The sequence below is a fragment of the Acomys minous genome (assembly GCF_964271855.1).
Source record: "Acomys minous genome assembly, chromosome: 4".
NCBI lineage: Eukaryota > Metazoa > Chordata > Mammalia > Rodentia > Muridae > Acomys > Acomys minous.
In genome coordinates, this window is record NC_140486.1 from 76939795 (window position 1) to 76963285 (window position 23491).

The 23491-nt window shown below is 45.7% G+C and overlaps 1 protein-coding gene across 3 annotated transcripts in view; it reads left to right on the top strand.

Moving 5' to 3' along the window:
- MYO1B (myosin IB) overlaps positions 1-23491 on the top strand; it is a 173529-nt gene that overhangs the window by 82369 nt on the left and 67669 nt on the right. For all 3 annotated transcript variants that reach the window (XM_084778430.1, XM_084778431.1, XM_084778429.1), the window contains exons 4-7: positions 1593-1687; positions 10588-10692; positions 15355-15401; positions 22047-22110. In XM_084778430.1, the coding sequence (XP_084634556.1) occupies positions 1593-1687; positions 10588-10692; positions 15355-15401; positions 22047-22110 (311 nt within the window). The remainder of the gene's footprint in view (positions 1-1592; positions 1688-10587; positions 10693-15354; positions 15402-22046; positions 22111-23491) is intronic.

Sequence of the window (23491 nt, forward strand, 5' to 3'; positions counted from 1 at the left end):
CTCTGACCTCTGCAGGTACCAGACATGAGCATGGAGCATACACATGCAAAGGAAAGATCTATACACGTAAAATAAATCTGAATCGCCTGGCACAGCCCATTAGATTCCCGCCCCAGTGCCTTCACTGTACTCCTTTTCATCCGCCTCTCCTTACTTTTATTCACACTTTTATTTACTCAGCAGTGTGTTGAGTTTACTTACTCCGTGCAAGGCCACAGCTATGTTGATGTGAGGGTTACAAAGTGAGAACGGGGCAGCCTGCTTTTTGGACCACAATAACAGTCTAGCCAGGAGATAAGATAGGTGAACTTAGCCTGTGTTTGAGCTCCCTGTGTCTAGTGACCCAGCGTCTAGCTTGCTTTCTCCGTGCTCCCTCCTCACACCCAGTCAGATGCACTGGCATTGTAAGCAAGAGCAGGGTCGGTTCTGTGTCTGTCATTTCATGCTGCTGGTATGAAGGTGCATCCCAGTTTGCGCCAGTTTTGAGAGATTTAAAATGAGGAAGCATAAGTGGGATGTGGAAAATTCTAGTTGGTGGAACTGGTCCGAGCTCAGGACTGGCTTTTCCATTCTTGCGAATCATCCTGACTCCTAGATACCTTCTGCTCTTAATGTGGACCCCGTGTAACCAACCCCCTCCCAGGTCCCCTTCTGTATACCTCCTAGCAGTGTGGAGCTGCTCGCAAGCCCAGTGTCAGCCTCCTTCCCTGAGAGGTCTTTATCTATGCCTAGAAGCTCTTTGCCTTGCAAATACGTTCCTTGGGACTAATTTGCTGCCCCTTGAAATTTCTCTTCTCTAACTCCAGTCCCTCCTCTCTCTCAGGGTCCCTGTCCTGGTCTCAGTGCTTTTCTGCGTTATCACTAGGCTTGAGCGACTGAGAACTCACAAAAGAGGCTGACTACTATTTTATATTCTCAGCATGCTCTGGACAGCCAGTCCACTTGCAGTAAAGAACCTGTTAATAAATGAGAAGTAGGAACTTGGCAAAAATACTTATCATCTTGCCCAGGGTTTTTTCTATTTTTTTCCATGAGCTAGAAAGAGGGAAATTGACCTTGTTGGTGCAGCTTGGGGAGGGGCAGGTCAGCCGACTGGCCTGGGTGTCGTGATGGGGAAGTTCTGTCATTTTTCTAATGTTTGGGAAAAAAGCTTTTTTTTTCTTTATTATATTGAGGCTTCCATAAATTGATAATGGCTTCCTTACTATGTTGAAATGCTTGAGTATTTTCTCAATATTATCCAGTTGAGGGCATGGCAATGTAACATTTTCTTAGTTCTCTGAATTACCTAGATTTTAACAGAAAGATACACATACACAAACACACACACACACACATACATACACGCACACACACACAAGCACGAGGGTTAAAACTATACTAAATCTGTGTCACTTGCTTTGTAGAGAATGCATGAGTAAAGGTAAATGGGCCAGAAAGGATAGATATTTTGATTTTTATATTTTAAAAATTGGGAAGAAGTAAAATGTGATGATTTACCTATTCTTCGAAGCAGATCACTTACCGAGGAACTTACTGAGAAGCAAACACTAACATCTGAATCTCCCACGTTTTTTTTTTTTTTCTTGCAGCTTTGCTTTGTCAGATGAAGCATACAGGTCCCTCCGTGATCAAGATAAAGACCAGTGTATTCTCATTACTGGGGAAAGTGGAGCAGGAAAAACAGGTGAGGCCACCACTAAACTGACCTTGTCTTCTGTGGTAGGCAAATGCTGCTTAGTGACAGCAGTAAAACGGGGCTGTGATGCCCACGGTTGGCGTTCTGTGGACATGTGAGGGGACAGGGCGCCATGAGGGTGCAGCCAGCGCAGGCCCAGGGGTGGATTCTAGTTCTTTTGGGTACCATCTTTGGCTGTATCAAGGCTTGGCTTTTCTTTGGCTGTGTGGCCTTAGGGAGTTGACGCTTCCCAATGAGGTGCCAGTTTATTCTGGCTTGTGGCAATTACAACCATACCGTATCTCGTCTCAGCTAGAAAGTGAGGGAAGAGACCAGCCATGCGCCACTTCATTCTAGACCACAGTTTCTCATCCATCCTTCCTAAAGCTGCGACCCTTGAGCACAGTTTCACGTTGTGGTTGTGATGCCTCCGCCCTCCCCTCCCCCACAAACATATGCACCGTAAAAGTATTTTCGTTGCTACGTCATAACTGTAATTTTGCTACTGTTAAGAATCTTAATGCAAATGTGTGATACGCAGGATATCTGATATGCAACCCCTGTGAAAGGGTCACACCACCCCCAAAGGGGGCGGGACCCACAGGGTGAGAGCTGCCGTTCTAGAGTCTTTTGATCCTAAAGAACTGAGGTTATGTAGATGTTGTCTGAGGCCGGCAAGGCCAGGCTGTGCTTCTTTGTGTGCTTCAGGATGAGGGGTGGGTGGTTTCGTTCTGGGAAGACTCGGGGGTACTCTATTTTGCCCGGAGACTTGCAAAGGATAAAACTGTAGCAGATGCTGGTTTCTTTGACAAGTAGAAAGGCAAATGGGTAGTGGTGGTGGAGTGGGGGTAGTGAGGATGGCAATGGCGGCGGTGGTGGTAGTGGCAGTGGTGGTGGTGGTGGTGGTGGTGGCGGTGGTGGTGGTGGTGGTGGCAGTGGTGGTGGTGGTACTGAGGGTGGTGGTGGCAGTGGTGGTGGCGGTGGCGGCAGTGGTGGTGGTGGTGGTGGCGGCGGTGGCAGTGGTGGTAGTGGTACTGAGGGTGGGGGTGGTGGAGGTGGTGGTAGTGGGGGGTGGTACTGAGGGTGGGGGTGGTGAGGATGATTTTCACATTTCTCTGTAAAATGCTTATAGATGGAAATATCATAATTGGCCCTTCCTTTGAGTATGCAGAAGTGTGGCTTTAAGTGTGTCCATCTTACATGTGACTTAATGATCAGACTTAACACTTTATGAGTCTTGGTTGATTAAGAAACGAAACTTTCCCACAGTTGCGTAGTCGCCTTACTGAGTCCATCTCGAAAGCACTCAGGTCCGCGTCCGCTCCCATCAGTCTTTCTCTGGAATCTTCCCCCATGCTAGGGTGTTCTTCCCTTCTTTCTTTGTGTTCACATGGAGCCTCTGGTGGTCCAAGCCACCAGCCCTGATTTACCCTGTGCACTATTCATAGCCATTCTAAGGAGTCTCTTGTCCTCTCTTTTGTATATGCCAATCTCTCTTATGGGCATTGTTTTTTTTTGCCTGTTCCAATTATGAGAACTTTATCATGACAGTCACCTTGGGGAATGATTTACTCTCGTCCCTTCGCAAAGTGAAGTTAGGTCCTAGACGCCATCTTGTCTCTTCAGGATGGCCAATGGCAATGGTGGCGAACAACACAAAACTATTTAAATGTCCATGTGCCTGTTTGCTTGCTTCTTTAGCTTTACAAGCATAAAATGTTTCATTTCGCTTGCTGGCTTAGTTCTTAGTTTCTCTCTCTGGTGTGAGGTAGCCCTCAAGGCAGGCGTCTGTGTTTCCGCTGTCTCTCGTGCCTCTCCCTCACCTTGTCCAGCAGCCTACCTGTTCATTTCTCCCAACTTCCTTTCTGTTTTCCCTCGGAAGGAGTTCTTTACTCAGCCCTCTTTGCGACTGGTGCTTTCTGTTTCTCCTAAGGCATTCCGACTGTATCAGTGTGTTCCCGAGGGAGTCATTAGAAGTGGACTGCGGTCACTTTGTTTGGCCCTGGCCAGTTCTTGCCTCCTTGGGAGCATGTTCCAAGAAGTCAGTAGGCTCCTAATTAACCCCGGCGATGGAGGGCATCCTTCTCACAACTGGTGACTTTGCCTCTTGTTCCCGAAGCCAGGGCCCATCTCTCGGTTGGCTTGGCACTCTTCCTCAGTAAGACACAGAGTGGAGGTGGATGGGGCTGCTTCCTGCAGCGGCGCTGGCGGTCAGACTTTGTGGGAGGAAAAACCACCTCATTCTATTAGTAGAGCACCTGGTCTCATGGGCTCCAACTCCCTTGTGTGTGTTTTTGGCTCAGTAGCTGCCATGCTGGCTTCGTGGCCTTGATGGTCACCTGTAGTCCTTCCTTCCTCATCTGCTCTCCTGGATGGTCCCTTCCTCAAGGTCTGGGAACAGCATGCATCTTGGCAGGATGGTCCCTTTTGCAACAAACATCATAGATGCTGCTCCAGCCGGAAGCTGGGCGGGGCTCTCAGAGCTAGGTGAGGCGAAGGCCATGCTGACTGGCTGGGCTGGCAGGGTCTGTAGGCTGGTTGGCTTTCAGCAGGGTTGGGCCTTGGGTCATCTTCTAACATTGCCTGAGGTTGCTGCAGGCATCTGTCCTGCGCCTCCTGCTGTGGGTGCGAGGTGTGCTGTACTCCGAGCTGCTGTGTCTGTACCCACTCAGCTGCGCTCCAGGGAGGAGCTAACCTCCAAGCCCCTTTCCTCACTTGCACAGCTCAACGGCATCTCTTCATACCCAGTTCCTGCACAGACTCCCGGTTCTCACTGACTATTTCGTCTTTCTCTGTGTTTCTTTCTTTTCAAAACTGGTCATAGAAAAATTGCCTCCAGGTTGACTGTGATTTTTTTTCCCCCTCTCCCAAAACAGGGGTTCTCAATGTAGCTTTGGCTGTCCTGGACTCCCTTTGTAGACCAGGCTGGCCTTGAACTCATAGAGATCCTCCTGCCTCTGCCTCCCTGAGTGCTGTTGACTGTGATTTTAAGTTGTTATGAGATTTTAAAAAGGGACAGAGCTCAGAATTTGTGTGTGTTTTTATAAGTCCCTGTTTCGTGAAGTTATTTATGAGAAAAAAAATAAGATTGTATTATAAGGAATTTGGGGAGAGGGTTTCATCTTGACTCAGATGGCAGAGAGAAGCCAGACTACACTTGAAATAGCACATCATTTTATTTATAAGTTTATTAATTTTAGTTCTGCATACATGCAGCTGTTTAACTTTTGTTAGTAGGTATACTAGATGGAATAGGTCGGCATTTACAGCGGGTCTGAAATGTACAGTGTACAGTACATAGGGTGTTTTCATTTAGAAACTATACTTAGCAGTTTAGATAGAACCACCACAGAGTGTCAGAGGGCTCATTTTATATGAAGTAATTAATTTAACTGGGTCATAAAACCCCCTTGGCAGATGATGATGTTATTGGTCGTAAACACTGGAGACGCTCTTATTCTACTGAGTTATATAATATGGGCTTTTAGGGAGAGGCATGAACTCTTTGAGTGCTTTGGGGGTGCTGTTTAATTCATCACTGCTGTGCTAAATAAAAAATTCATTATGCCTTTTAAAAATGCCCAACTATTTCTAGGCAGCGAACTTGGGAGTTCACTCCTGTGAATTCAGATCCTTCATGGCAAACTTTTCAGATCTCAGGAGAGGGCCCAGAGGCAGCACATGAAGGAGCCATCAGATCTGCATGTCTGCCGGGACACAGGAACGTTCTGCGCCTGGAGCCATGATCCTGACATAAGCAAACATTCTGAGTTATCCGTTCCTAGCATTACGGCTCTGCAGTATATAGGAGCTCAGCAGGCGTGTTTTCAGGAAGAGTTCTGGAGCCTGCCTTGCTCAGTTAGACCTTTGGGTGCAAACCCCAAACGACCTGGGTCCAGTTCATGTGTGCGACGGCTCTCGGACCTCCTCTGCGGTGGCACTCTGGCTTACTATGTGGCCTGAGCACTGAAGACACACACACTGATGCAGAGCAGCCAAGCAGGCTCAAGGCCAGGATGCACCACACTCTGTTTCGTTGTTTCCTGACACATGTATTTTATATGAATCAGCAGAGACTCTGTGGCTCTCTGTGGAGGTAGATTACATACGATTTTATTTCAGTGAAAATGTTACTAGGCACACTCCTCTTGTAGTAAAGCCTGTATCTCTCTCTCCCTCCCTCCCTCCCTCCCTCCCTCTCTCCCTCCCTCCCCTCCCTCCCTCTCTCTCCCTTCCTCCCTCCCTCTCTCACTCTCCCCCCTCCCTTCCTCCATCCCTCCTTCCTCGCCCCTCTCTCTCTTTCTCTCTCCCTCCTTCCCTCCCTCCCTTTTCTACATTCTATTTATTTGTTTTTGTGTGTCACACATGTAGAAGTCAGAGGACAACCAGTGGGGATTGATTCTCTTCTGCCCCGTGTGTCACAAGGATGGAGCTCTGGCTGCCAGGCTTGAGTGCAGGCTCTTTTGTTCATTAAGCGATGTTACTGTCCCTATGACTGTATTTTTTACCCCTACCTCTTGCCTTTTGTTATTATTGGTGTAGTTCCTGTTTGCCTGTCTGATTGATTTTGACATATCAGGGCCCCCCTCACCCCCACCCCGTGTGTGTCTCTTTCTGTTTGCAGTCTGACATACATGACATGACTTGTCTGACCTTATATGACATACATGTTATTACATGCATCCATAAACACAACTGTGACCGATGTCTATTGTCTCCTGGACAAATTTACTAAAGCTTTATGACCAAAAGCTTAAATCAGTTTGCTTAGACTCGTGGCTCCTATGTGCCCAGTCCTGAAACTGGGTCCAAGCAGAGCCTGCTTGGGGAACGGCAGAGGTTTGGTGCCTTAGGAGATCCTATTCTTGAAGATAAAAATCTTCAAGACTACAAGTATCTCTCTTTCCTGTTTCATCCACCTATGTGAACGCATATTAATTTTGGTTATGGGATACATATGGAATACCATATTCAAAGCCCAATGCCAAGTGCCATGAATACAGACAAGTTAGTTGTTTTTTACCCCTATAGTACTTTATTTTTTTTAATTTTTTAAAAATTTATTGTATATGAGTACTTTATCATCGGATTATATTATAGATTGTTGTGAGCCACCATGTGGTTGCTGGGAATTGAACTCAGGACCTCTGGAAGAGCAGACAGTGCTCTTAACCACTGAGCCATCTCTCCAGCCCCCCTATAGTACTTTAAAGTCTCCAGAATATGTTATCTTCTATAAGCCCCTTTCACTCCTTGTAGAAATTAATTACAGCATAGAGATTCTGAACAGAAGCATCTTATTACAGGTCATTTGTCTGGTAATGCAGAATGTGTGTTAAGCCTCCAGTGCCCTGCCGTGTTCTACGAGCAGAGGTTTTGGCCTTGGAACCCCTGTGCTGTGTAACCGCCGACAGACCTGCAGGTGCATGCTTCCTGCACACACCAACGTGAATGTGCCTGGGCCAGATAAAAACGATGCCATCACAATTGACTCTAAGCTGCCTGACCCATTTTGCCGGGTTTCAGAATCTGTATTTGTAAGTTTACCAGTCAGCAATTCAGAAACTGGACTGGACTCTGGAAGATGATACCCAAATCTTCCTGTCCTCAGCACTGTGTGCTTCCTTATAGGGGCTATTACATGAAGAGCTGGATTTTATAGAGAAAGATTTGAATACACATTCAAATTTATTTGAACTTTAGAGCCAAAAGGAAGTGAAATGGAAATCTTCATGTGATAAGCGTGGTCTCTTGTTCCCGGCAAGGGACACACACCATTTGGCTTGGCTTGTTGCCCTTGTCCTTATGCACTTGCTCTCTCTTTCTCTTTCTCTTTCTCTCTCTCTCTCTCTCTCTCTCTCTCTCTCTCTCTTCCTCTCTCTCTCTCTCTCCCTCGCTCTCTCCCTCCCTCCCTCCCTCCCTCTCCCTCTCCCCCCCCCTCTCCCTCCCTTCCTCCCTTGCTTTTTAAAGTAGCAGCTGTCTCATGAACTACTTGAGTTAAAGTTCAGATATTATGTCAGTGAGAAAAAAATGTAGGAGCTGGCCATGGTGGCGCACGCCTTTAATCCCAACGCTAGGGGAGGCAGAGGCAGGTAGATCTCTGTGAGTTCGAAGCTAGCCTGGTCTACAAAGTGGGTCCAGGACAGCCAAGGCTACACAGAGAAACCCTGTCTCAAAAATTTAAAGACAAAGAGAGAAGAAGAAAAATGCAGGAGTTATCGCTTTTAGACAGCATGGCTTTGTTTGAAGAAAAAAGAAAAAAAGAAAAAGAAACGTGCAGGCGTTTGTGTGTGAGGGCATGGGTGTGGCCGTCAGAGGACAAATGCAGCTGTCACTTCTTACCTTCCATCTTGTGACTTCTGCAAGGGCTGCAGGGACTGTGTCAGGCGTGAGCAGCAAGCATTTTTACCCACTGAACTGTCTCCCTGGCCTCCTGGAAAAATTTACTTTTAATTCCTGTTTCCACAAATGAATTATTAAAATGAGCCGTGTAGTAGAATTCCTGAAGGTAATTAAGAATGTGAGCATAGATACTTTCTACCAACTTAGAAACACGTTGTTAAAATTTGAGCTATATCCTTGTAATATATTTAAAAACTCTTTGGATTGCTTAAGTGTGTTTTAAAGCTAGTAAAAGCACCCACATTACTATTTAATGAAGCCATCTTTACATGCTAGTAGGCTCTGTAGGTTCTGTGCGTTTTAATAGGTGATGTAAGCTCACTGGGCATCCCAAGAGATCTGCTCTCAGATCTCCTTGTGGCTTCTCCAGATGCCTCCAAGAGGGCACAGCAGTCTGAGTGGGCTCTGATTCCATCCCCTTCCCCACCAAGGCAGTTTGTCCCTAAGTTCATCTGGACCAAAAAAGGATTTCCAGAGGAGTCACTGTGGCTGAGTCTGAAGACTTGAAACCTCCATAGTTCCAGAGTCAACAACAGTCTGGGCCTAGGTTTTGTGTCAGCTTAGCGTACAGAAAACTTACCTGCTTATCTAAAGCATGCTGTGCTTAAGACGGTTACTTTGATCTAAATAGATTTCAGTTTGCTAGCTTTGTAAAGAGTAGAAAGAGCAGAAACATGTCTCAAAAAAGGGAGGCGATCCCTACTATATATATGCATGTAATGGTGTGGGGCGGGGCTAAGGATGATACTATGAAGACAGGAAGAAAAAAAATATGAAAAGAAGGGCCAGGGCCAGGAAGTGAGCTGCACGGCGCTGACTGCAGATGTGGAGTATAGACATCAGGTCTCGAGATCCTGGGCAGAGCCCAGAACCCAGCAGCCAGGATGTCAGCATCCGGCAGATCTAGAGAGAGGAGTTTCACTTCAGATCGAGGGTAGAGGGAAACTTGGCCACCGAAGACAAAGGGAAGTGCAGGGATTACACAGCAATCCTGACACTAACCCTGAGGATAGTGGGACACGTGCTTGGGGACTTTACATAAAGCCTATCTCGTGATATCACTGCGCTTCTGTGGTCACCAGGGGAGGTAGCAGCAGCCGATCAGCACAGACTGCTGGAGGGACGTGCATGGATCCATTTGGATTACCCAGAAAGGAGACTGGATGGAGATTTAACTCTAGTCCCTGAGGAGCACCCACCCTCTAGCTGTAGGTCGTAGGCTCACCGGTTTGTTCCTTGTCTTATGCTGTAAATGCTAGTGCTCCCAGAGGAGCGTTACCTTAGGCGGCCAGAGCCTCGTGACCCGTGTAGCTTTCTTGGTGCTTCTCACATCCTGCTATATTGCTCAGGAGTCCACATCCACATTCAAGCGCTGTTCAGCGTGTTCATCTACGGTTGCTCTGGGGAGATAGGAGTGTAATCCATCATACAGCTTCCCATGAGAAACAGCCATGCTGGGCTAGCCTTATCTCATCCTCACTGACCTGTGGAGGCCTTCCTGCCCATAGACAGTGGCACTAACTGAAGATTTGAGACGATGCTGGATCCAGACCAGGTTGTTTTGTTCTCAGGGCACCTACACGAGCGTTTCCCAGATGTTGGCCATAGATCATTGGCACTAGGCACATGGGCGGGAAACAGACTCCATGGCAAATAAACATGAGGGAAACGCAGCATTCTAGATCCCCCTTTGGAGTTTCACAACATCCGGGAGCACAAGAAAGGGTCGGAGAAGCTCCTGGCAGGGACACTTGCTTCACTATACCTCCCTCACTGGAGGGGAGGACCTACATTCATTGACCTTGGAGCACCTTCTCTTTGAACACATGCTGATATGATGTCCCTTGCACTGAAGTGTTAAAAGAGGTGGTTCTGTGTAGAAGATGTTGAGAGTCATTGGATGGCAAGAAGAATTAAACAAACAGACCTTGTCCCTGCCCTCATGTGAGCTAAGAATTGTCTGCTGTGTGTGATAGGCTCTTCATCAGCTTGACTTTCAGGAGACTTGTAAAGTCCACAAAAAGGACTCTGCCCCAGAAGAATTGTAAATCCTCCTGTTAGCGGCTCACTTTTGGAAGTGAAAAGTCATCAGACTGGCCTAATTGTGAACAAACTAATTTGACTTAGAAAGTATTTTGAAGGAAAGCAGTTCTTTTAAACTTAGAAAGACGTTTGGCAAAGACACTTAGATGGCCAAGTTATTTTTGGCTTGAATTATGTACAGAGCGTAGTTGTATGTGCTTGATTACTTTCAGTGTGATTCTCCTGAGGTTTTCTGTTGACCGTGTAACTTGGCTTTCATTTTAACAACTCAGGGAGAAGCTTCGCGTGCAAGCCATACTCCAACTGAACTGACGAAAAGTTGGTTGAAAATGCACAGCCGGAAATGTTTCCCAAGCATGTGTCCACTCAAAAATAACGATGCTTGGAAATGCTGCTAGCGAATCCCCTCTCCCAGTATGAGTCAGAGTTTCTTTATAATCAACACGGTTGTTCCCTCCCCACAGAGGCCAGCAAGCTTGTCATGTCCTATGTCGCAGCCGTGTGTGGAAAAGGAGCGGAAGTAAACCAAGTAAAGGAACAGCTTCTCCAGTCCAACCCTGTCCTGGAAGGTAAGAATTTCATGTGCGTTTGGTCATTGTCATTCAAACAGCGAACTGTTTTCGGCGTACTTTAACAGCCTGGTGTTCAGGGAGGGAAGAGAACACAGTTCAGGCCAAGCCTACTGAGGAAATAAGCCCCACCCTTGTGGTGCTTGGTTTTAAGTACTTAAGAGAGAGAATAGCTTTCCCACAGAAAAGGAACTTTCCCATTTAAGAATAAGGTTTTTTCTTTTTTTCACCATTCAACTTTTAAAAACTTTTACTTTTAGTTTATATATTCACTTTGCATCCCGATTGTATCCCCTGCTCTTCTCTCCTCCCAGTCCCTCCCTCCTACCCTCTTCCCTCTATTCCCCCCCCTTTCCTTGTCTGCAGAAAAGGGGAGCCCTCCCCATCAGCCCACCCCAGCACATGAAATTGCATCAGGACTGAGCTCTTCTTCATCCACTGAGGCCAGGCTGGGCAGACCCTTTAGGGCAAAGTGATTGAAGGCAGGCAACAGAGTCCATGGCATAGACAGCACTCGCTCAGCTTACTAGGGGACCCCCATGTAAGGGCCCACTGGTTACGTATGTGTAGGGGGCCTGGGTCTGATCCATCTCTGTAAGCCTTGGGTCTCTAGCCATACAGTTTTTATCTAACTTACTTTGGTTGGCTCTTTAAGAAATGGATTGTTTTGGCAGTTGACGTGCAGTGATATTCACGGCAATGCCCAGGGCTGCTGACTGCTGGCGTCTGGGGAATCAAGGGCCGTAGAAAGCCCAGACCTGGCTTTAGTTACACCCCTCAAGCCCTACTGCTAGGTCTCTGCTAACTAGCTCATATTCTTGGGGGCCAGAAGTCCAAGATGAAAACCCTGCTAATGTAGGTTTCGTTTCGAGGCCTCTCTCATCTTAGAGGCAGCTGCCGCCTTGATGCTCATGTGAGGTCTTCTCTCTGTCTCTCAGGAACAAGAGCCGAAGTCAGCTCCCTGCTGTCCCTTCTCCACACCCCACACTCCCCACCCAAGACCGCAGCTAGCTTTAAGGACGTCCCAAAGGCTCACCTGCCAGTCCTGTCACGTTGAAGTTAGAGCTTTAACATGTTAATGGGGAGGAAGGGACAAAAACGTTGGCCCATTGATCTAGAATGAGCTACAGATGAATTCTCTCACCCGATCTACCTTTGGCGTAAAGCACCCTTCCAGGGTGGGAAGATGGCTCAGTGATAAGATAGTTGCTGCTCTTGCGGAAGACCTGGGTTGGTTCCCAGCACATAAAGGCCAGCTTACAACTGTCTGTTAACTCTAGTTCCAGATCCTTCTGGCTTCTGCAGACACCAGACACACATGGTGGATGGAAATATATGTGTACACACGCACACGTGCTCACACACAGACGATACACATGCAGGCAAACACTCATACACATAAAAATGAATAAATATTTTTAAAGATCATGAGATTCCAGCTTTTCCTTATTGGTGGGAGCCTATTAAATTTGCTCTATAGTGTAAGCATGCCAGTGTTGTGACTGATGCTGTTAGAGCGCCAATGGGATTTCTCAGCCTAGGCACTGTTGTGCTGGACCTGTCCTCGCTATGGACATAAGGCCTGTCCTATGCATTTGTGCTTGCCCAGGGGCCAGTTGTCCTCCAGACATTGGCCACTGTCTCCAGGGGAGTCAAAAGCACACTTTTAGAATCTGGACTAGAGGCATAGGTCAGCTGGGCCCTTTGCTCTGAGCGTAGAGGACAAGATTTCAGGGAAAGGAAAGCAGAGCTGTCTTGGGATTGGTAGGCCACTCTTGGCATGGAGGGTCAGGATTCCTCCCTGTTGCCCCCTCTCCTCTGGCTCAGCCCCTCCTTCCCTCTTGGCAGTGTGTTTGAACTCTGAGTATTCAATATGCCTCTGAAACGCAGTCTGTGCTTCAGGGGAGACACCATGCCCACCGCGGTGCCTGACCTGCAACATAGCAAAGGCACGAAGCCCAGTCAGCCATTAGGTTTTGATCTCCACTCTGTATTTTAACTGGCAGAGTCTCTGAGAAATGGCAGCCCTTCATCTTATCAGTCTGAGATTTGGGCTTTTTGCTTTCCGCCTTTGCTTTTAGGTTCTGTGCACATGAGCGATATTTCTGCGCACACTTATTTTAGGAATGCCGCGGTCGAACGTAGCAGAATGCCGTAGCTTGCGTCTCTGACTGGGATCTTTTTATTTGGTGGTATTTGAAACTAGGCGACAGTGCAGGAAATGGGAGAAATGTCCACTGTGGGTGCGTGTTATCTTTTATGGGAACGCTTTGCTTTTTAACTGGAGCGGCTACTGTAAATGAACGTTTAGAACAATGAACTTTATATTTAAAAAAAAAGCCTTACAACTGTGGAATGTGTCTCGGGTATTCTATAATGGAGCATTTGTTTCTGATTCCGAGGCTCACAGTAAAAGACTTGAGTGTTTAGGGTTGTGTTTAGTAATGTGCAGTTCAGACGTGTTTGATTAGCAGATGGGGTCTGAACCGAGTTTTCCTAGAGCCACCCTTCGCTTGCCCCTGAATGGTAAGCCACAGTACAGTGATCTTTATGTGTCAGCATCTTGAGCTAGGCTTTGGTCCTGTACTAGTTAGTTAAGTTTGGCAGGTCTCCATTCCAAACCTGATACAAAAGGCTAGCCTGCAAAAGCATTGGAAATGTCATAGTTTAATGGGGACCAGGTCTAGTGTCCACTGTCATCGAGGTTGCATTCATGGCAGCATTTTGATTGGCAGTGGCTGCGTGAGGAGGCTCAGCTGCCCTTCTGCTCAGCATGTTTCCTTTTGTGACTGTTTCCAGTGTTTCCTCAGTGTACAGCGTGCCAGCTCATCTTCCTTTGAAATGAGAGTTTGGTGTCAGGAACTTATCAAACCATCCTTGGCTCAGGCATCTCTAATATAAGAAACCTTCTCTGTTGACTTGGTACATTTTGTCTTAACCCATCTTGAGCTGACTATGTGGTGCTTGTTTGTTTGTTTGTTTGTTTGTTTGTTGAAACAGGGTCTTGCTGGCCTGGAACTCACTGTGTAGAGCAGACTGCTCTTCAGCTCACAGAGATCTGCCTCTGAGTGTTGGGATTAAATACTTGCACCACCCCACCCAGCCAGTTGTGTATTTTTTAAGTAAAAAACCATGAAAGAGGACCATTGAAATGGCCCTGCAGGGAAAAGTACCTGCCATCAAACCTAAAGTCCTGAGTTCAATCCCCAGTACTCATGTGATTGGAGAGAGTTGTCCTTTGACTTCCACATGCCCACTCCCAATAAATAAGAAACAAACACACAAACAAATAGTTTTAAAAAGACATAAAACATTGACGTGACATGAGATACCACACCTCGGGTTTAGCTGCTGAGTGGTCAAAGTTAGTCTCTCCTAAGAATATCGCCCTCTCTTTAGGGTGCTGTTTTCAGGGCTGGGCTGCCTCTCAAGCCCTTGTGCTCTGTGACGTTTGCTTGTCATCCTATTTTTCTCCCCCATGTAAGCTGATGAAATCATGGAGGCTTTCAGAAATGCTGTGTCTAACCTCTTATTTGAAAGGTTCATTTCATTTCATCACATCATCAGGAATGATGCTTCTGGTCTCAACTGTGGCTTCCAGGAGCCAAAACAGCCTGGGTGGGGGGGAGGCGCCTTGGTGGGATGCGGAGTTCTGTGTCTCTTCCAGGATGTACTGGGCCAGAGTCCCCTTATCCATGACCCTCATGTGACTGGGCTTCCCTCAGGGCTTGAGGTGTCCTGTCAGAGCATCCGCAGGCCCTTTAACATATGTGACTTGTACCCTCACTACTCTGTTCTCTGGTTTAATCATCCCAGATTGGCTTGTCAGTATTTGTGGAGTCTTGGTGAAACAGTTCATTTGCCTTGGAACTATGCTGTTATCTGTGTTAAACCTTTGGTGCCTGGAGCGGCCTCACTCCATACTTCTAACCAGCCCTCACCTCACAGGGAGTCCCAGGGCAGACAGGTCTCCTTGAAGCAGCTAAGATCAAAACAGACTTGTGCTGTGCATTGTGGGACATTTTAGTTCCCTTTATTTTTCTAGAACGTTTCATATAGGTCTGCCTGTTGGGCATAAACTAATAAAGTAGGTGTTGTTTCTATCTTATTTTAAATGACTCATTTTCCAGCTCTCAGTATAGTTCTTACTGTACTGAAGTTACGCAATCACATTTACATAAGTAGCTTTATTTCAAAATTAAACAGTTTTAAGTTTCATATGCTTCCTGCAATCTATAATCCTCACCCACTTGCATCAAACCTATAATAATAGAAAATGATTTCTGAGATGTCCTTATTGATCATTTTGGTGGAGGGCTAGATGCTTTGCTTGCTGCCTACTCACTAGATTCCTATCTAAATGAGTTAAAAACGTGTTGAATTAGTCAAGATTAAATTTAGAGTAATACTTGAAACAATTCCAAGAATCAGAACTTTCACTTGCTCTTTTTTTTTTAATATTTCTAATAACTGAGGGAAGTTTTAGAAACTTATTAAAATTTCTGCTAGATATATCTGTATGGAAATTGTGGGCAGAAATGCTGCCACTGCAATCTGTGTTTGCCAGGATTATTCCTGTCTGTGCTACAGTTGCTTTATGTTTCTGCTCGGAATAATTTTTTTCTATCAGCTTTAATGATGCATCTGTTTCTTTCTCACTAGCTTTTGGAAATGCCAAGACTGTAAGGAATGACAACTCCTCTAGATTTGTAAGTATTTGTATAAACTTAAGTGCTAACACTAATATTTAGTCCATGTGTGCTTAAACAAGCAGATGTTTAATGTTTCTTAGTACACACATTTTTAAAGTCAGAAGGCAGCTGCCACCTCTAGTTGAGGCCCACTGGAAATTCTGCAAGAGCTCTTTTTTGTTTTGTTTTGTTTTCTGAGATTTTTCAGTTTTTCTTGGACTGGCAAGGTTTTTTTTTTTTTTATTCTGTTTTCTCCTCATCTTCAGTCATGAGACTATATATGAGTTTAAATAAGGCTATTTATAATTATTTCTTACTCATCTAGAGTTTTTTATTTAGAAATCATGATTAAGACTCAGAAATTCAGTAGAAAAAGAAGGATCTAGTTTGTATACTGTCGCCTTTGTCTCTTATTTGGTGGCCTCGAAAAAGCTGGGATGTATTTTAAACCTCAGAGGTAAAATCACTAGGGTTAGTAAGCACAGGGGCTGGGCAATGCACACTTCAAACTGAAGCTAATTAGTGTCTTGTGGTTGAGCTGGTGGGTTCTGGCCCTAGCCCCTGTTCCGCCTTCTCCCCTGCAGCTGTCCAGCATGTGCCTGCATGCATGCTGCATGCGTGGTCCCCTCCAACACGCTTCGGGCCTCTGATCTTCACAAAGATACAGGCATTGCCTGTGTTTTTGCTTTCTGCAGTGGTGGAGACTTTGTGGCTGCTAAGCTATACCTTCTAGCACTCCACTCTTTCTCCTCCTCTCTCCCCTTTCCTCTCTTTCCCTCCCTCCTGCTCTCCTCTCTGTCCCTATGGGTTACAGGGTTTTGTTACATTCCTCAGGCAGGCCTTCAACTCTCATTTCTATGGCCTCAACATCCTCAGTAGGTGGGATTGTACACCTGTACCTGTTGGTCTGGCTCCATGAAGGTATTCTGAGATCTTCTTCTTCTTCTTCTTCTTCTTCTTCTTCTTCTTCTTCTTCTTCTTCTTCTTCTTCTTCTTCTTCTTCTTCTTCTTCTTCTTCTTCCTCCTCCTCTTCCTCCTCCTCCTCCTCCTCCTCCTCCTCCTTTTCTTCTTCTTCTTCTGTGGTTTAACCAAGTTTTATATTAAAAGTTCACTTACTTTCTGAGCCATCGTCTCACCCACTGCTTGTGCCACCGAGACTGATTTTGGTCCTTTCTAAGGCCTCCCTGCCAGAGATGCTCCCCCGCTCCCTCGTCAGATCCCTGTGGGCCTTCTCCTTAGACAGGTTGTCCAAAGCTTAAATAAAGAAGTGGGTCAGGTGGAGTAGTCTCTGCAGCTTAGGAAGTAGAAGGCCAAATAAGTTCCTAAACCCAAGGCTGTGAATTTTTCCATCGGATCAGCCAGTTAAGTTCTTATAACCAGCTTGATCTCAGCCATTTCGTGCTTGCTAACATGGATAATCTGATTGCATGAATCGAATTTTGAAGTGACGTGATTCCAACAACCAGGCTTCTTTATGTGATAGATATTTAATGTTGTTTGCAAACTGGGTGCACAAATTTCTAAGTCTATGTGGCCATGGCACTACAAAGGCAGAAAACTACAGCTTTAAAGGTCATTCATTATAGTGGTGTTTAGGATCCATGAATGGCTTGCCAGGCAATTTAGCTTATTAAATAGCTTCAGAGAAATCCTCTTATAACATGGGTATTAGGATATGAGATTAACACTTGATTATGGGCTAAATCATTTCATGCCTAGCTTCTAGTAATTTCTCTGCTTTGTGGTCTGTGACTTGATTAATATTACACCCAAATACATGTTATAATTTTATAATTGGCCTCTATGCTATTTTGTGTATTATTGTGATCTTTCTTGATAGTGCCCTTGACTGTGTTTGGTTAATCTAGAAAGAATTTGTTCATCACTTTACTGAGAAATCTGACAGCACCTGCTATGCTGTAGTTAAGACACATTGGTCACAGCTGACAATTGGAACCAGTGCATTCAGGGATGTACCTCAGTGTCCCCCATGCCCCCCAATATTTCTAGTTAGACATATTGAATTTTTTTCCTTTTAAGAAAGAAACTCAATATTTTAGGGTCATAAAACCTCTTTCTTAAGCAGTGCTTGGGACATCTACTGTATGCAAACTGGTAAACTAGGTAGGCGCTGAGCGGAGGAAGACAGCGCTCGCACCATTGGACAGTATTCTTACCCAACCCCTCATTTGTTTAAGATTTTTGTTTGTTTTTCGAGACAGGGTTTCTCTGTGTAGTCCCAGCTGTCTTGGAACTCTCTGTAGACCAGACTGGCCTTGAACTCACAGAGATCCTCCTGCCTCTGCATCTCGAATGGTGGTATTGATGGGTTACCAGGCAACACTCATTCGATAAGAAGGGGCAGTGGTTGCACACACATTTAATCCCAGTACTTGCGAAGCAGAAGCAGGTGGGTCTCTGTGAGTTCAAGGCCAGCCTGGTCTACAGAGTGAGTCCTAAGACAGCCAGGGCTCTTACACAGAGAAACCCTGTCTCAAAACCAAAACCAAAACCAAAACAAACAAACAAAAACAAAAAAAAAAAAAAAAAAGAAAGAAAGAAAGAAAGAAAGAAAGAAAAAAAAAGTTTAAAAAATGTGTAGACTTGTTTCTGTCTTTTAATTTGAATATAGGTTTCTTTACACCTCCCATGTAGCCCATGGCCTTTCTTTCTGGTAGCTGAAGAGATCTTTGCAGGCAGGTCTCATAAGCCCTCTGCAGTGCCCCTTTGCTTTTACAGTGTAGTTTCTTACAGTGAGAGCTCCTTACAGTGCACTTCCCTACAGTGAGAGCTCCTTACAGTGAGAACTCCTTACAGTGAGAGCTCCTTACAGTGAGAGCTCCCTACAGTGAGAGCTCCTTACAGTGAGAGCTCCTTAAAGTGAGAACTCCCTACAGTGAGAGCCCCTTACAGTGAGAACTCCTTACAGTGAGAGCTTCTTAAAGTGAGAACTCCTTACAGTGAGAGCTCCTTACAGTGCAGCTCTCTACAGTGAGAGTTCCTTACAGTGCAGCTCTCTACAGTGAGAGCTCCTTACAGTGCAGCTCTCTACAGTGAGAGCTCCCTACAGTGAGAGCTTCTTACAGTGAGAGCTCCTTATAGTGCAGCTCCCTACAGTGAGAGCCCCTTACAGTGAGAGCCCCTTACAGTGAGAGCTCCCTACAGTGAGAGCTCCCTACAGTGAGAGCTCCCTACAGTGAGAGCGCCTTACAGTGAGAGCTCCCTACAGTGAGAGCCCCTTACAGTGAGAACTCCCTACAGTGAGAGCTCCCTACAGTGAGAACTCCCTACAGTGAGAACTCCCTACAGTGGGAGCTCCCTACAGTGAGAACTCCTTACAGTGAGAGCTCCTTACAGTGCAGCTCTCTACAGTAAGAGCTCCTTACAGTGCACATCCTTACAGTGCAGTTGGCAGGGCCTGTCTCACTGAAACACTATTTCTGCTTCTTAGCCCCTACCTGGCTCTGCCTCAGCTTCACAAACCTTGTGACCCTCTGGCATCTGAGTGCTTCTTAGCCCCAAGCCTTTGCAGTTGTCTCCTTCTGCATGTCGGGTGCTCTGTAGTAGATCTGTACATGCTGGGTGGCTTCTTGAATTATTTATCTCTCCCTTCAAGTGTTACCTTGATAATATCTTTCGTACACTCTGACTTCATTTTGATTTTATTTGCCCAAGGTATTTATTACTCTTCTGAATTGCTGTATCAGATTACCTAATTTTGTCATCACTGACTTGAAATACTTGTAGGTACCCTGGGAACAAGTCCTGACTTCCTTGTGTACGTTTCAGACCCTTCACAGTTATAGGAGTGCATGATGCCGTAGTAGACACTCAGAAAACACTTAATCTGTGAATTCTTTTTAAGAAGCTTTCAGACTGGATAGGGAAGTTGGACATCTCTAAAAATAATTATGGCACAGTACATACACGTTTTTTCAGAAAATTATGGGCAAAGTTGTGTGGGCATTTAGAGAAGATAGGAGGATAGAAGACAATGTTAATGGGACTATTAAAAAAAAATCTAAGTGGGTCAAAAGCAACTCAAGAGCAGGATGGCTTGGCATCATGATGAAGCCCAGGCCTGTATTTACTGGACTTTGTTGTTTGACCTAAGAGTGTATGGCAGGAGTTTTAAGACTAGAGCCACTGAGATCCCAGCTGGAGTGTGCTGAGAGTCAGGTTAGAGTCCCTGCACGCTATTTGTAGGATATTGGAAGCTGCAAGTTATTTCCAGCTGGACTAGTGTGAGGGTGTGGGTGCCATATAGCATTCGGGCTGTCCCTTCAGCAAGAGAGTTCTCAGGGCTGTTCAACAGCTCACTGATGGCTGCCTTCCTGTTGCCCTCCCTCAAGTGTTTACACCCTTATCACTTACTCTCCAGCAGCTTCTTCAGAGATGTAGTCATGACCAGGCCCCTCAAACTGAATTAATCCTACGCCCAGCACCTTGCCTGTGCGTGTGTCCCTATTCACACCTGTGGTGGTTACTTTTTTTTTTTCCCCCATTCCCCCAGTTACAAAGCCAACTTAGGAAGGGTTTACTTTGGCGTACAGTTTAAGGAGAAACACCCATCATAGTTGACGGGGCAGACCCCGACACCATGCCGTCCGTCCGTGTTCATCCTTTGCTTGGTCCCCATGTCCCAAGAGTTCCACAGTCTCCTCAACAGCACCACCAGCTGGAACCAGATGTTCAGACAGTGAGCCTGTGGGGAACGTTACACGTTCAGGAGTTTAACAGCTGTCAGCCTGGACGGTTTCCAGCTCCTGTCTCACCAACCCCTCCACTAGCTCTCTGCATCTGTTGCTCCACTGCCCCGGCGGGGGGGGGGAGGGGTTGGGGGGGAGGGGGGAGATGGAACTCCTGTCAAAGCTATCTCTTCCAGAAGGCCAGTCCCTAGTCTCCTCTTCAGAGTCCTCTTTCCTAATCTCTAGCTGCTTCGGTTCTGTGTCCCTGCTGTTCTGGACGGCCTCTTTGTGAAGGCCAAGCCCGGCTCTGTGGCTCTGGCTAGCTCTCAGTTCGTGTTCATCTTTTGCCACTTCTAGAAGCAATCACCCTTTCTCCCCTAATAGTGCAGCCAGCTGATGCCCTGAGTCCTTGACACCCATTGCATCTGGTCCTGCACCTTTCCAGCCCATCGTACACTAGTCAGGTGACCTTGTAAATGACAAATCTGACCTTGACTTCTTGCTTAAGTGCCTTCAGTTCAGTGGCTCCTGTCAAGAGCCTGACGCCCTTCCTCACTGTCCTAACAGCAGCTGGTCCTTACGCCTGCTTCCTAACTCCTGTCCGCCTCACTGCAGAGCCTTTACATTTATTCTGCACTCACTTCCTCTTCTGCCCTTGTCCGCACTGCTTGCATAGCCACGTGCATCCATGAGCTGTGGGTCTCCCCACCACACTGTCCTGTTTACCAGGCTGCCGGCTCCTTCCCAGCAGGGCTGTGTCCGGCTTTTCCCTCCGCCTCTTTCCACCTAAAAGAAATGATTTGCAGACATTTGCTTGATGCAAGTGAAGATTTTTAAAAGGATAGATGACGGCAGTGGAAGAGGAGATGGTGAGGGAGCATCCGAAATCTAATAAAAAGTCACAAATTGCATTGTTGACTAAGTGCCATGCAGTCGATGCTTTTTTTTCTCCCTTCCTATCACATTTTGAAAATTAATGTAATTCTTGGGGAAAACTATATACAAAGTATCTATCTGACTATGATTAAGGTAGGACATGAAACAAAGCAAAAGCAGTTTTTACTTATTAAATAAACATACCCATTTCCAAACACAAAACAGCTGTCACGGTTATTCTGCTGTTGTTATTATTCAGCGAGGCAGTTGGAGAGTAACTCTGTAAACTTCACAATAGTAAACTACATCTGTTTTAAAATACTGTCCATAAGTGTAATGTGAATCTCAGCTCTATATTGCCATAGAATCTAGGTCAAAAGCCACTGAAAGCACTCTTTGATTCTGAGCTTGCGATGCATCATCATTGTGTGTTGGTTTGAGTAGATGTGAACACGGAGTGTTAGTTTTGCTCACTGCCTGATAGGGAGTTTGGAGCAATGGCCAGAAATACATTTGCCTATAAAATGAAATCGCTTATCCCAGTTTCTCTGCCAAGACTGTTACTCTTGTTTTTAGTCTTGATATGAGACGGTGTACCCTTCAGGACGTTTGAAAAAGATCTTAAGTGGGGCTGGAGAGATGGCTCAGAAGTTAAGAGCGCTGTCCTGAGTTCAATTCCCAGCAACCGCATGGTGGCTCACAACCATCTATAATGTGATCTAATGCCGCCTACTGGCATGAAGCTGTCCATGCAGATAGAGCACTCATATACATTAAAAATAAATAAAATAAAATAAAATAAAATAAAATAAAGAAAAGAAAAAGATCTGAAGTGGAAAAGTCACAGGATGGAAAGGACCACCCCCCCCCGCCCTTGTGTATGTGCCCGTGTGTCAGCAATGATCTGTTCCTAAATTAGCCACATCAAGATGAGCTCTAGGTAACAGGCATGCAGTGTGAATTATTCATGGAGCACATTGTTTTCCATCATGCTTGTATGAACTGCCTTTCCTTATTACATTGAAACAAAGCTCGTATGCTGTTCTCTAAAAGTATGCTGACTGTTTTGAGAGGAACTTACGGAGTCTTTCTTTGACAGGGCAAATATATGGATATTGAATTTGACTTCAAAGGCGATCCACTGGGAGGCGTGATAAGTAACTGTGAGTATTTTACTCGGCTCTTTATAAACCAGTTGAGAAGAGGCAAACATGCATTTTAAAATAGCGGAAAAATTTAAATGCTGTGTCTTGAAGAGATGGGAAGAAAGTGTATTTACTTTCCTAAAAAAATTTCACTGTTGCATTCCAGATTGCTTTATAATATAATGTAGGATATTATACACACACACACACACACACACAATTTGTTTGTTTGTTTGTTTGGAATATAAGCTTACTGTCTTGCCAAACGGGCTTCAGAACTCCTCCTATATCATGGCTGACTAAGTATTGTTCAGATCAGTTTATTATTACCTTTGGGAAACTGTTTAGGAATCTACTGACATGTTTGTGCTTATTGTATTTATACCTCACAGGTCTTTAAACTAATCTAGTGTGAAGAAGACTCTCTCGGGGTTATTTTCCTTAATAAAATATCTTCTGTGATTAAAAATAAGGAATGTATTAACTAATTTTGTGGTGCTAAGATAGAACTCCAGGGCCTCACACACACTGGGAAAGTGTACTGTACCTTAGCCCTAAAATATAAATTGTTTGTATGTTTGTTTTTTGAAACAAGGTGTCTCCATGTAGCCCTTAGCTGTCCTGGATCTTGGTCTGTAGACCAAGCTGGCCTCAAACTCAGAGATCTGCCTGCTTCCACCTCCTAAGTCTTGGGATTAAAGGTGTGTACCACCACCCAGCTGAATAGCTGATTTTAAATGTATAGCTTTTAAAATGAAGCATTCATTTAATACAGTGAGCAGACCTGTACTTGGAGTGTTATTTTGAGAGATGTGCCCTCTCTTCCAGGATCCTTGATAACGAGCAGGACTGGGTAAGGGCTGCTAGGTAGCTCCAGGTCCAGGGCCTGTGGACTGTGGGCATGAGCCACAGCTTGACTGGCTTCCCTGTGCCTTCCTGGCCTTAGAGCCAGAGTGCCGCTACCCTGATGTGCCTTCCCGGCCTTAGAGCCATGGTGCCGCTACCCTGATGTGCCTTCACAGCCTTAGAGCCATGGTGCCGCTACCCTGATGTGCCTTCCCAGCTTTAGAGCCAGGGTGCCGCTACCCTGATGTGCCTTCCCAGCCTTAGAGCCAGGGTGCCGCTACCCTGATGTGCCTTCCCGGCCTTAGAGCCATGGTGCCGCTACCCTGATGTGCCTTCCCGGCCTTAGAGCCAGGGTGCCGCTACCCTGATGTTTCTCCTTTTGATTTCAAATGCCATTTGTTTGGAAATTAATTATAACATAAGGGCTTATGTGTCCCCAGCCGTTGTCTTACTATCCTCTGGCTGTTTTTAGGATCACAGTACCAGAGCACCCATTGCCTATTCACCCCAGAGTGCTTCAGGAATTGTTCAAATGAAAACAAATGTAAGTCTA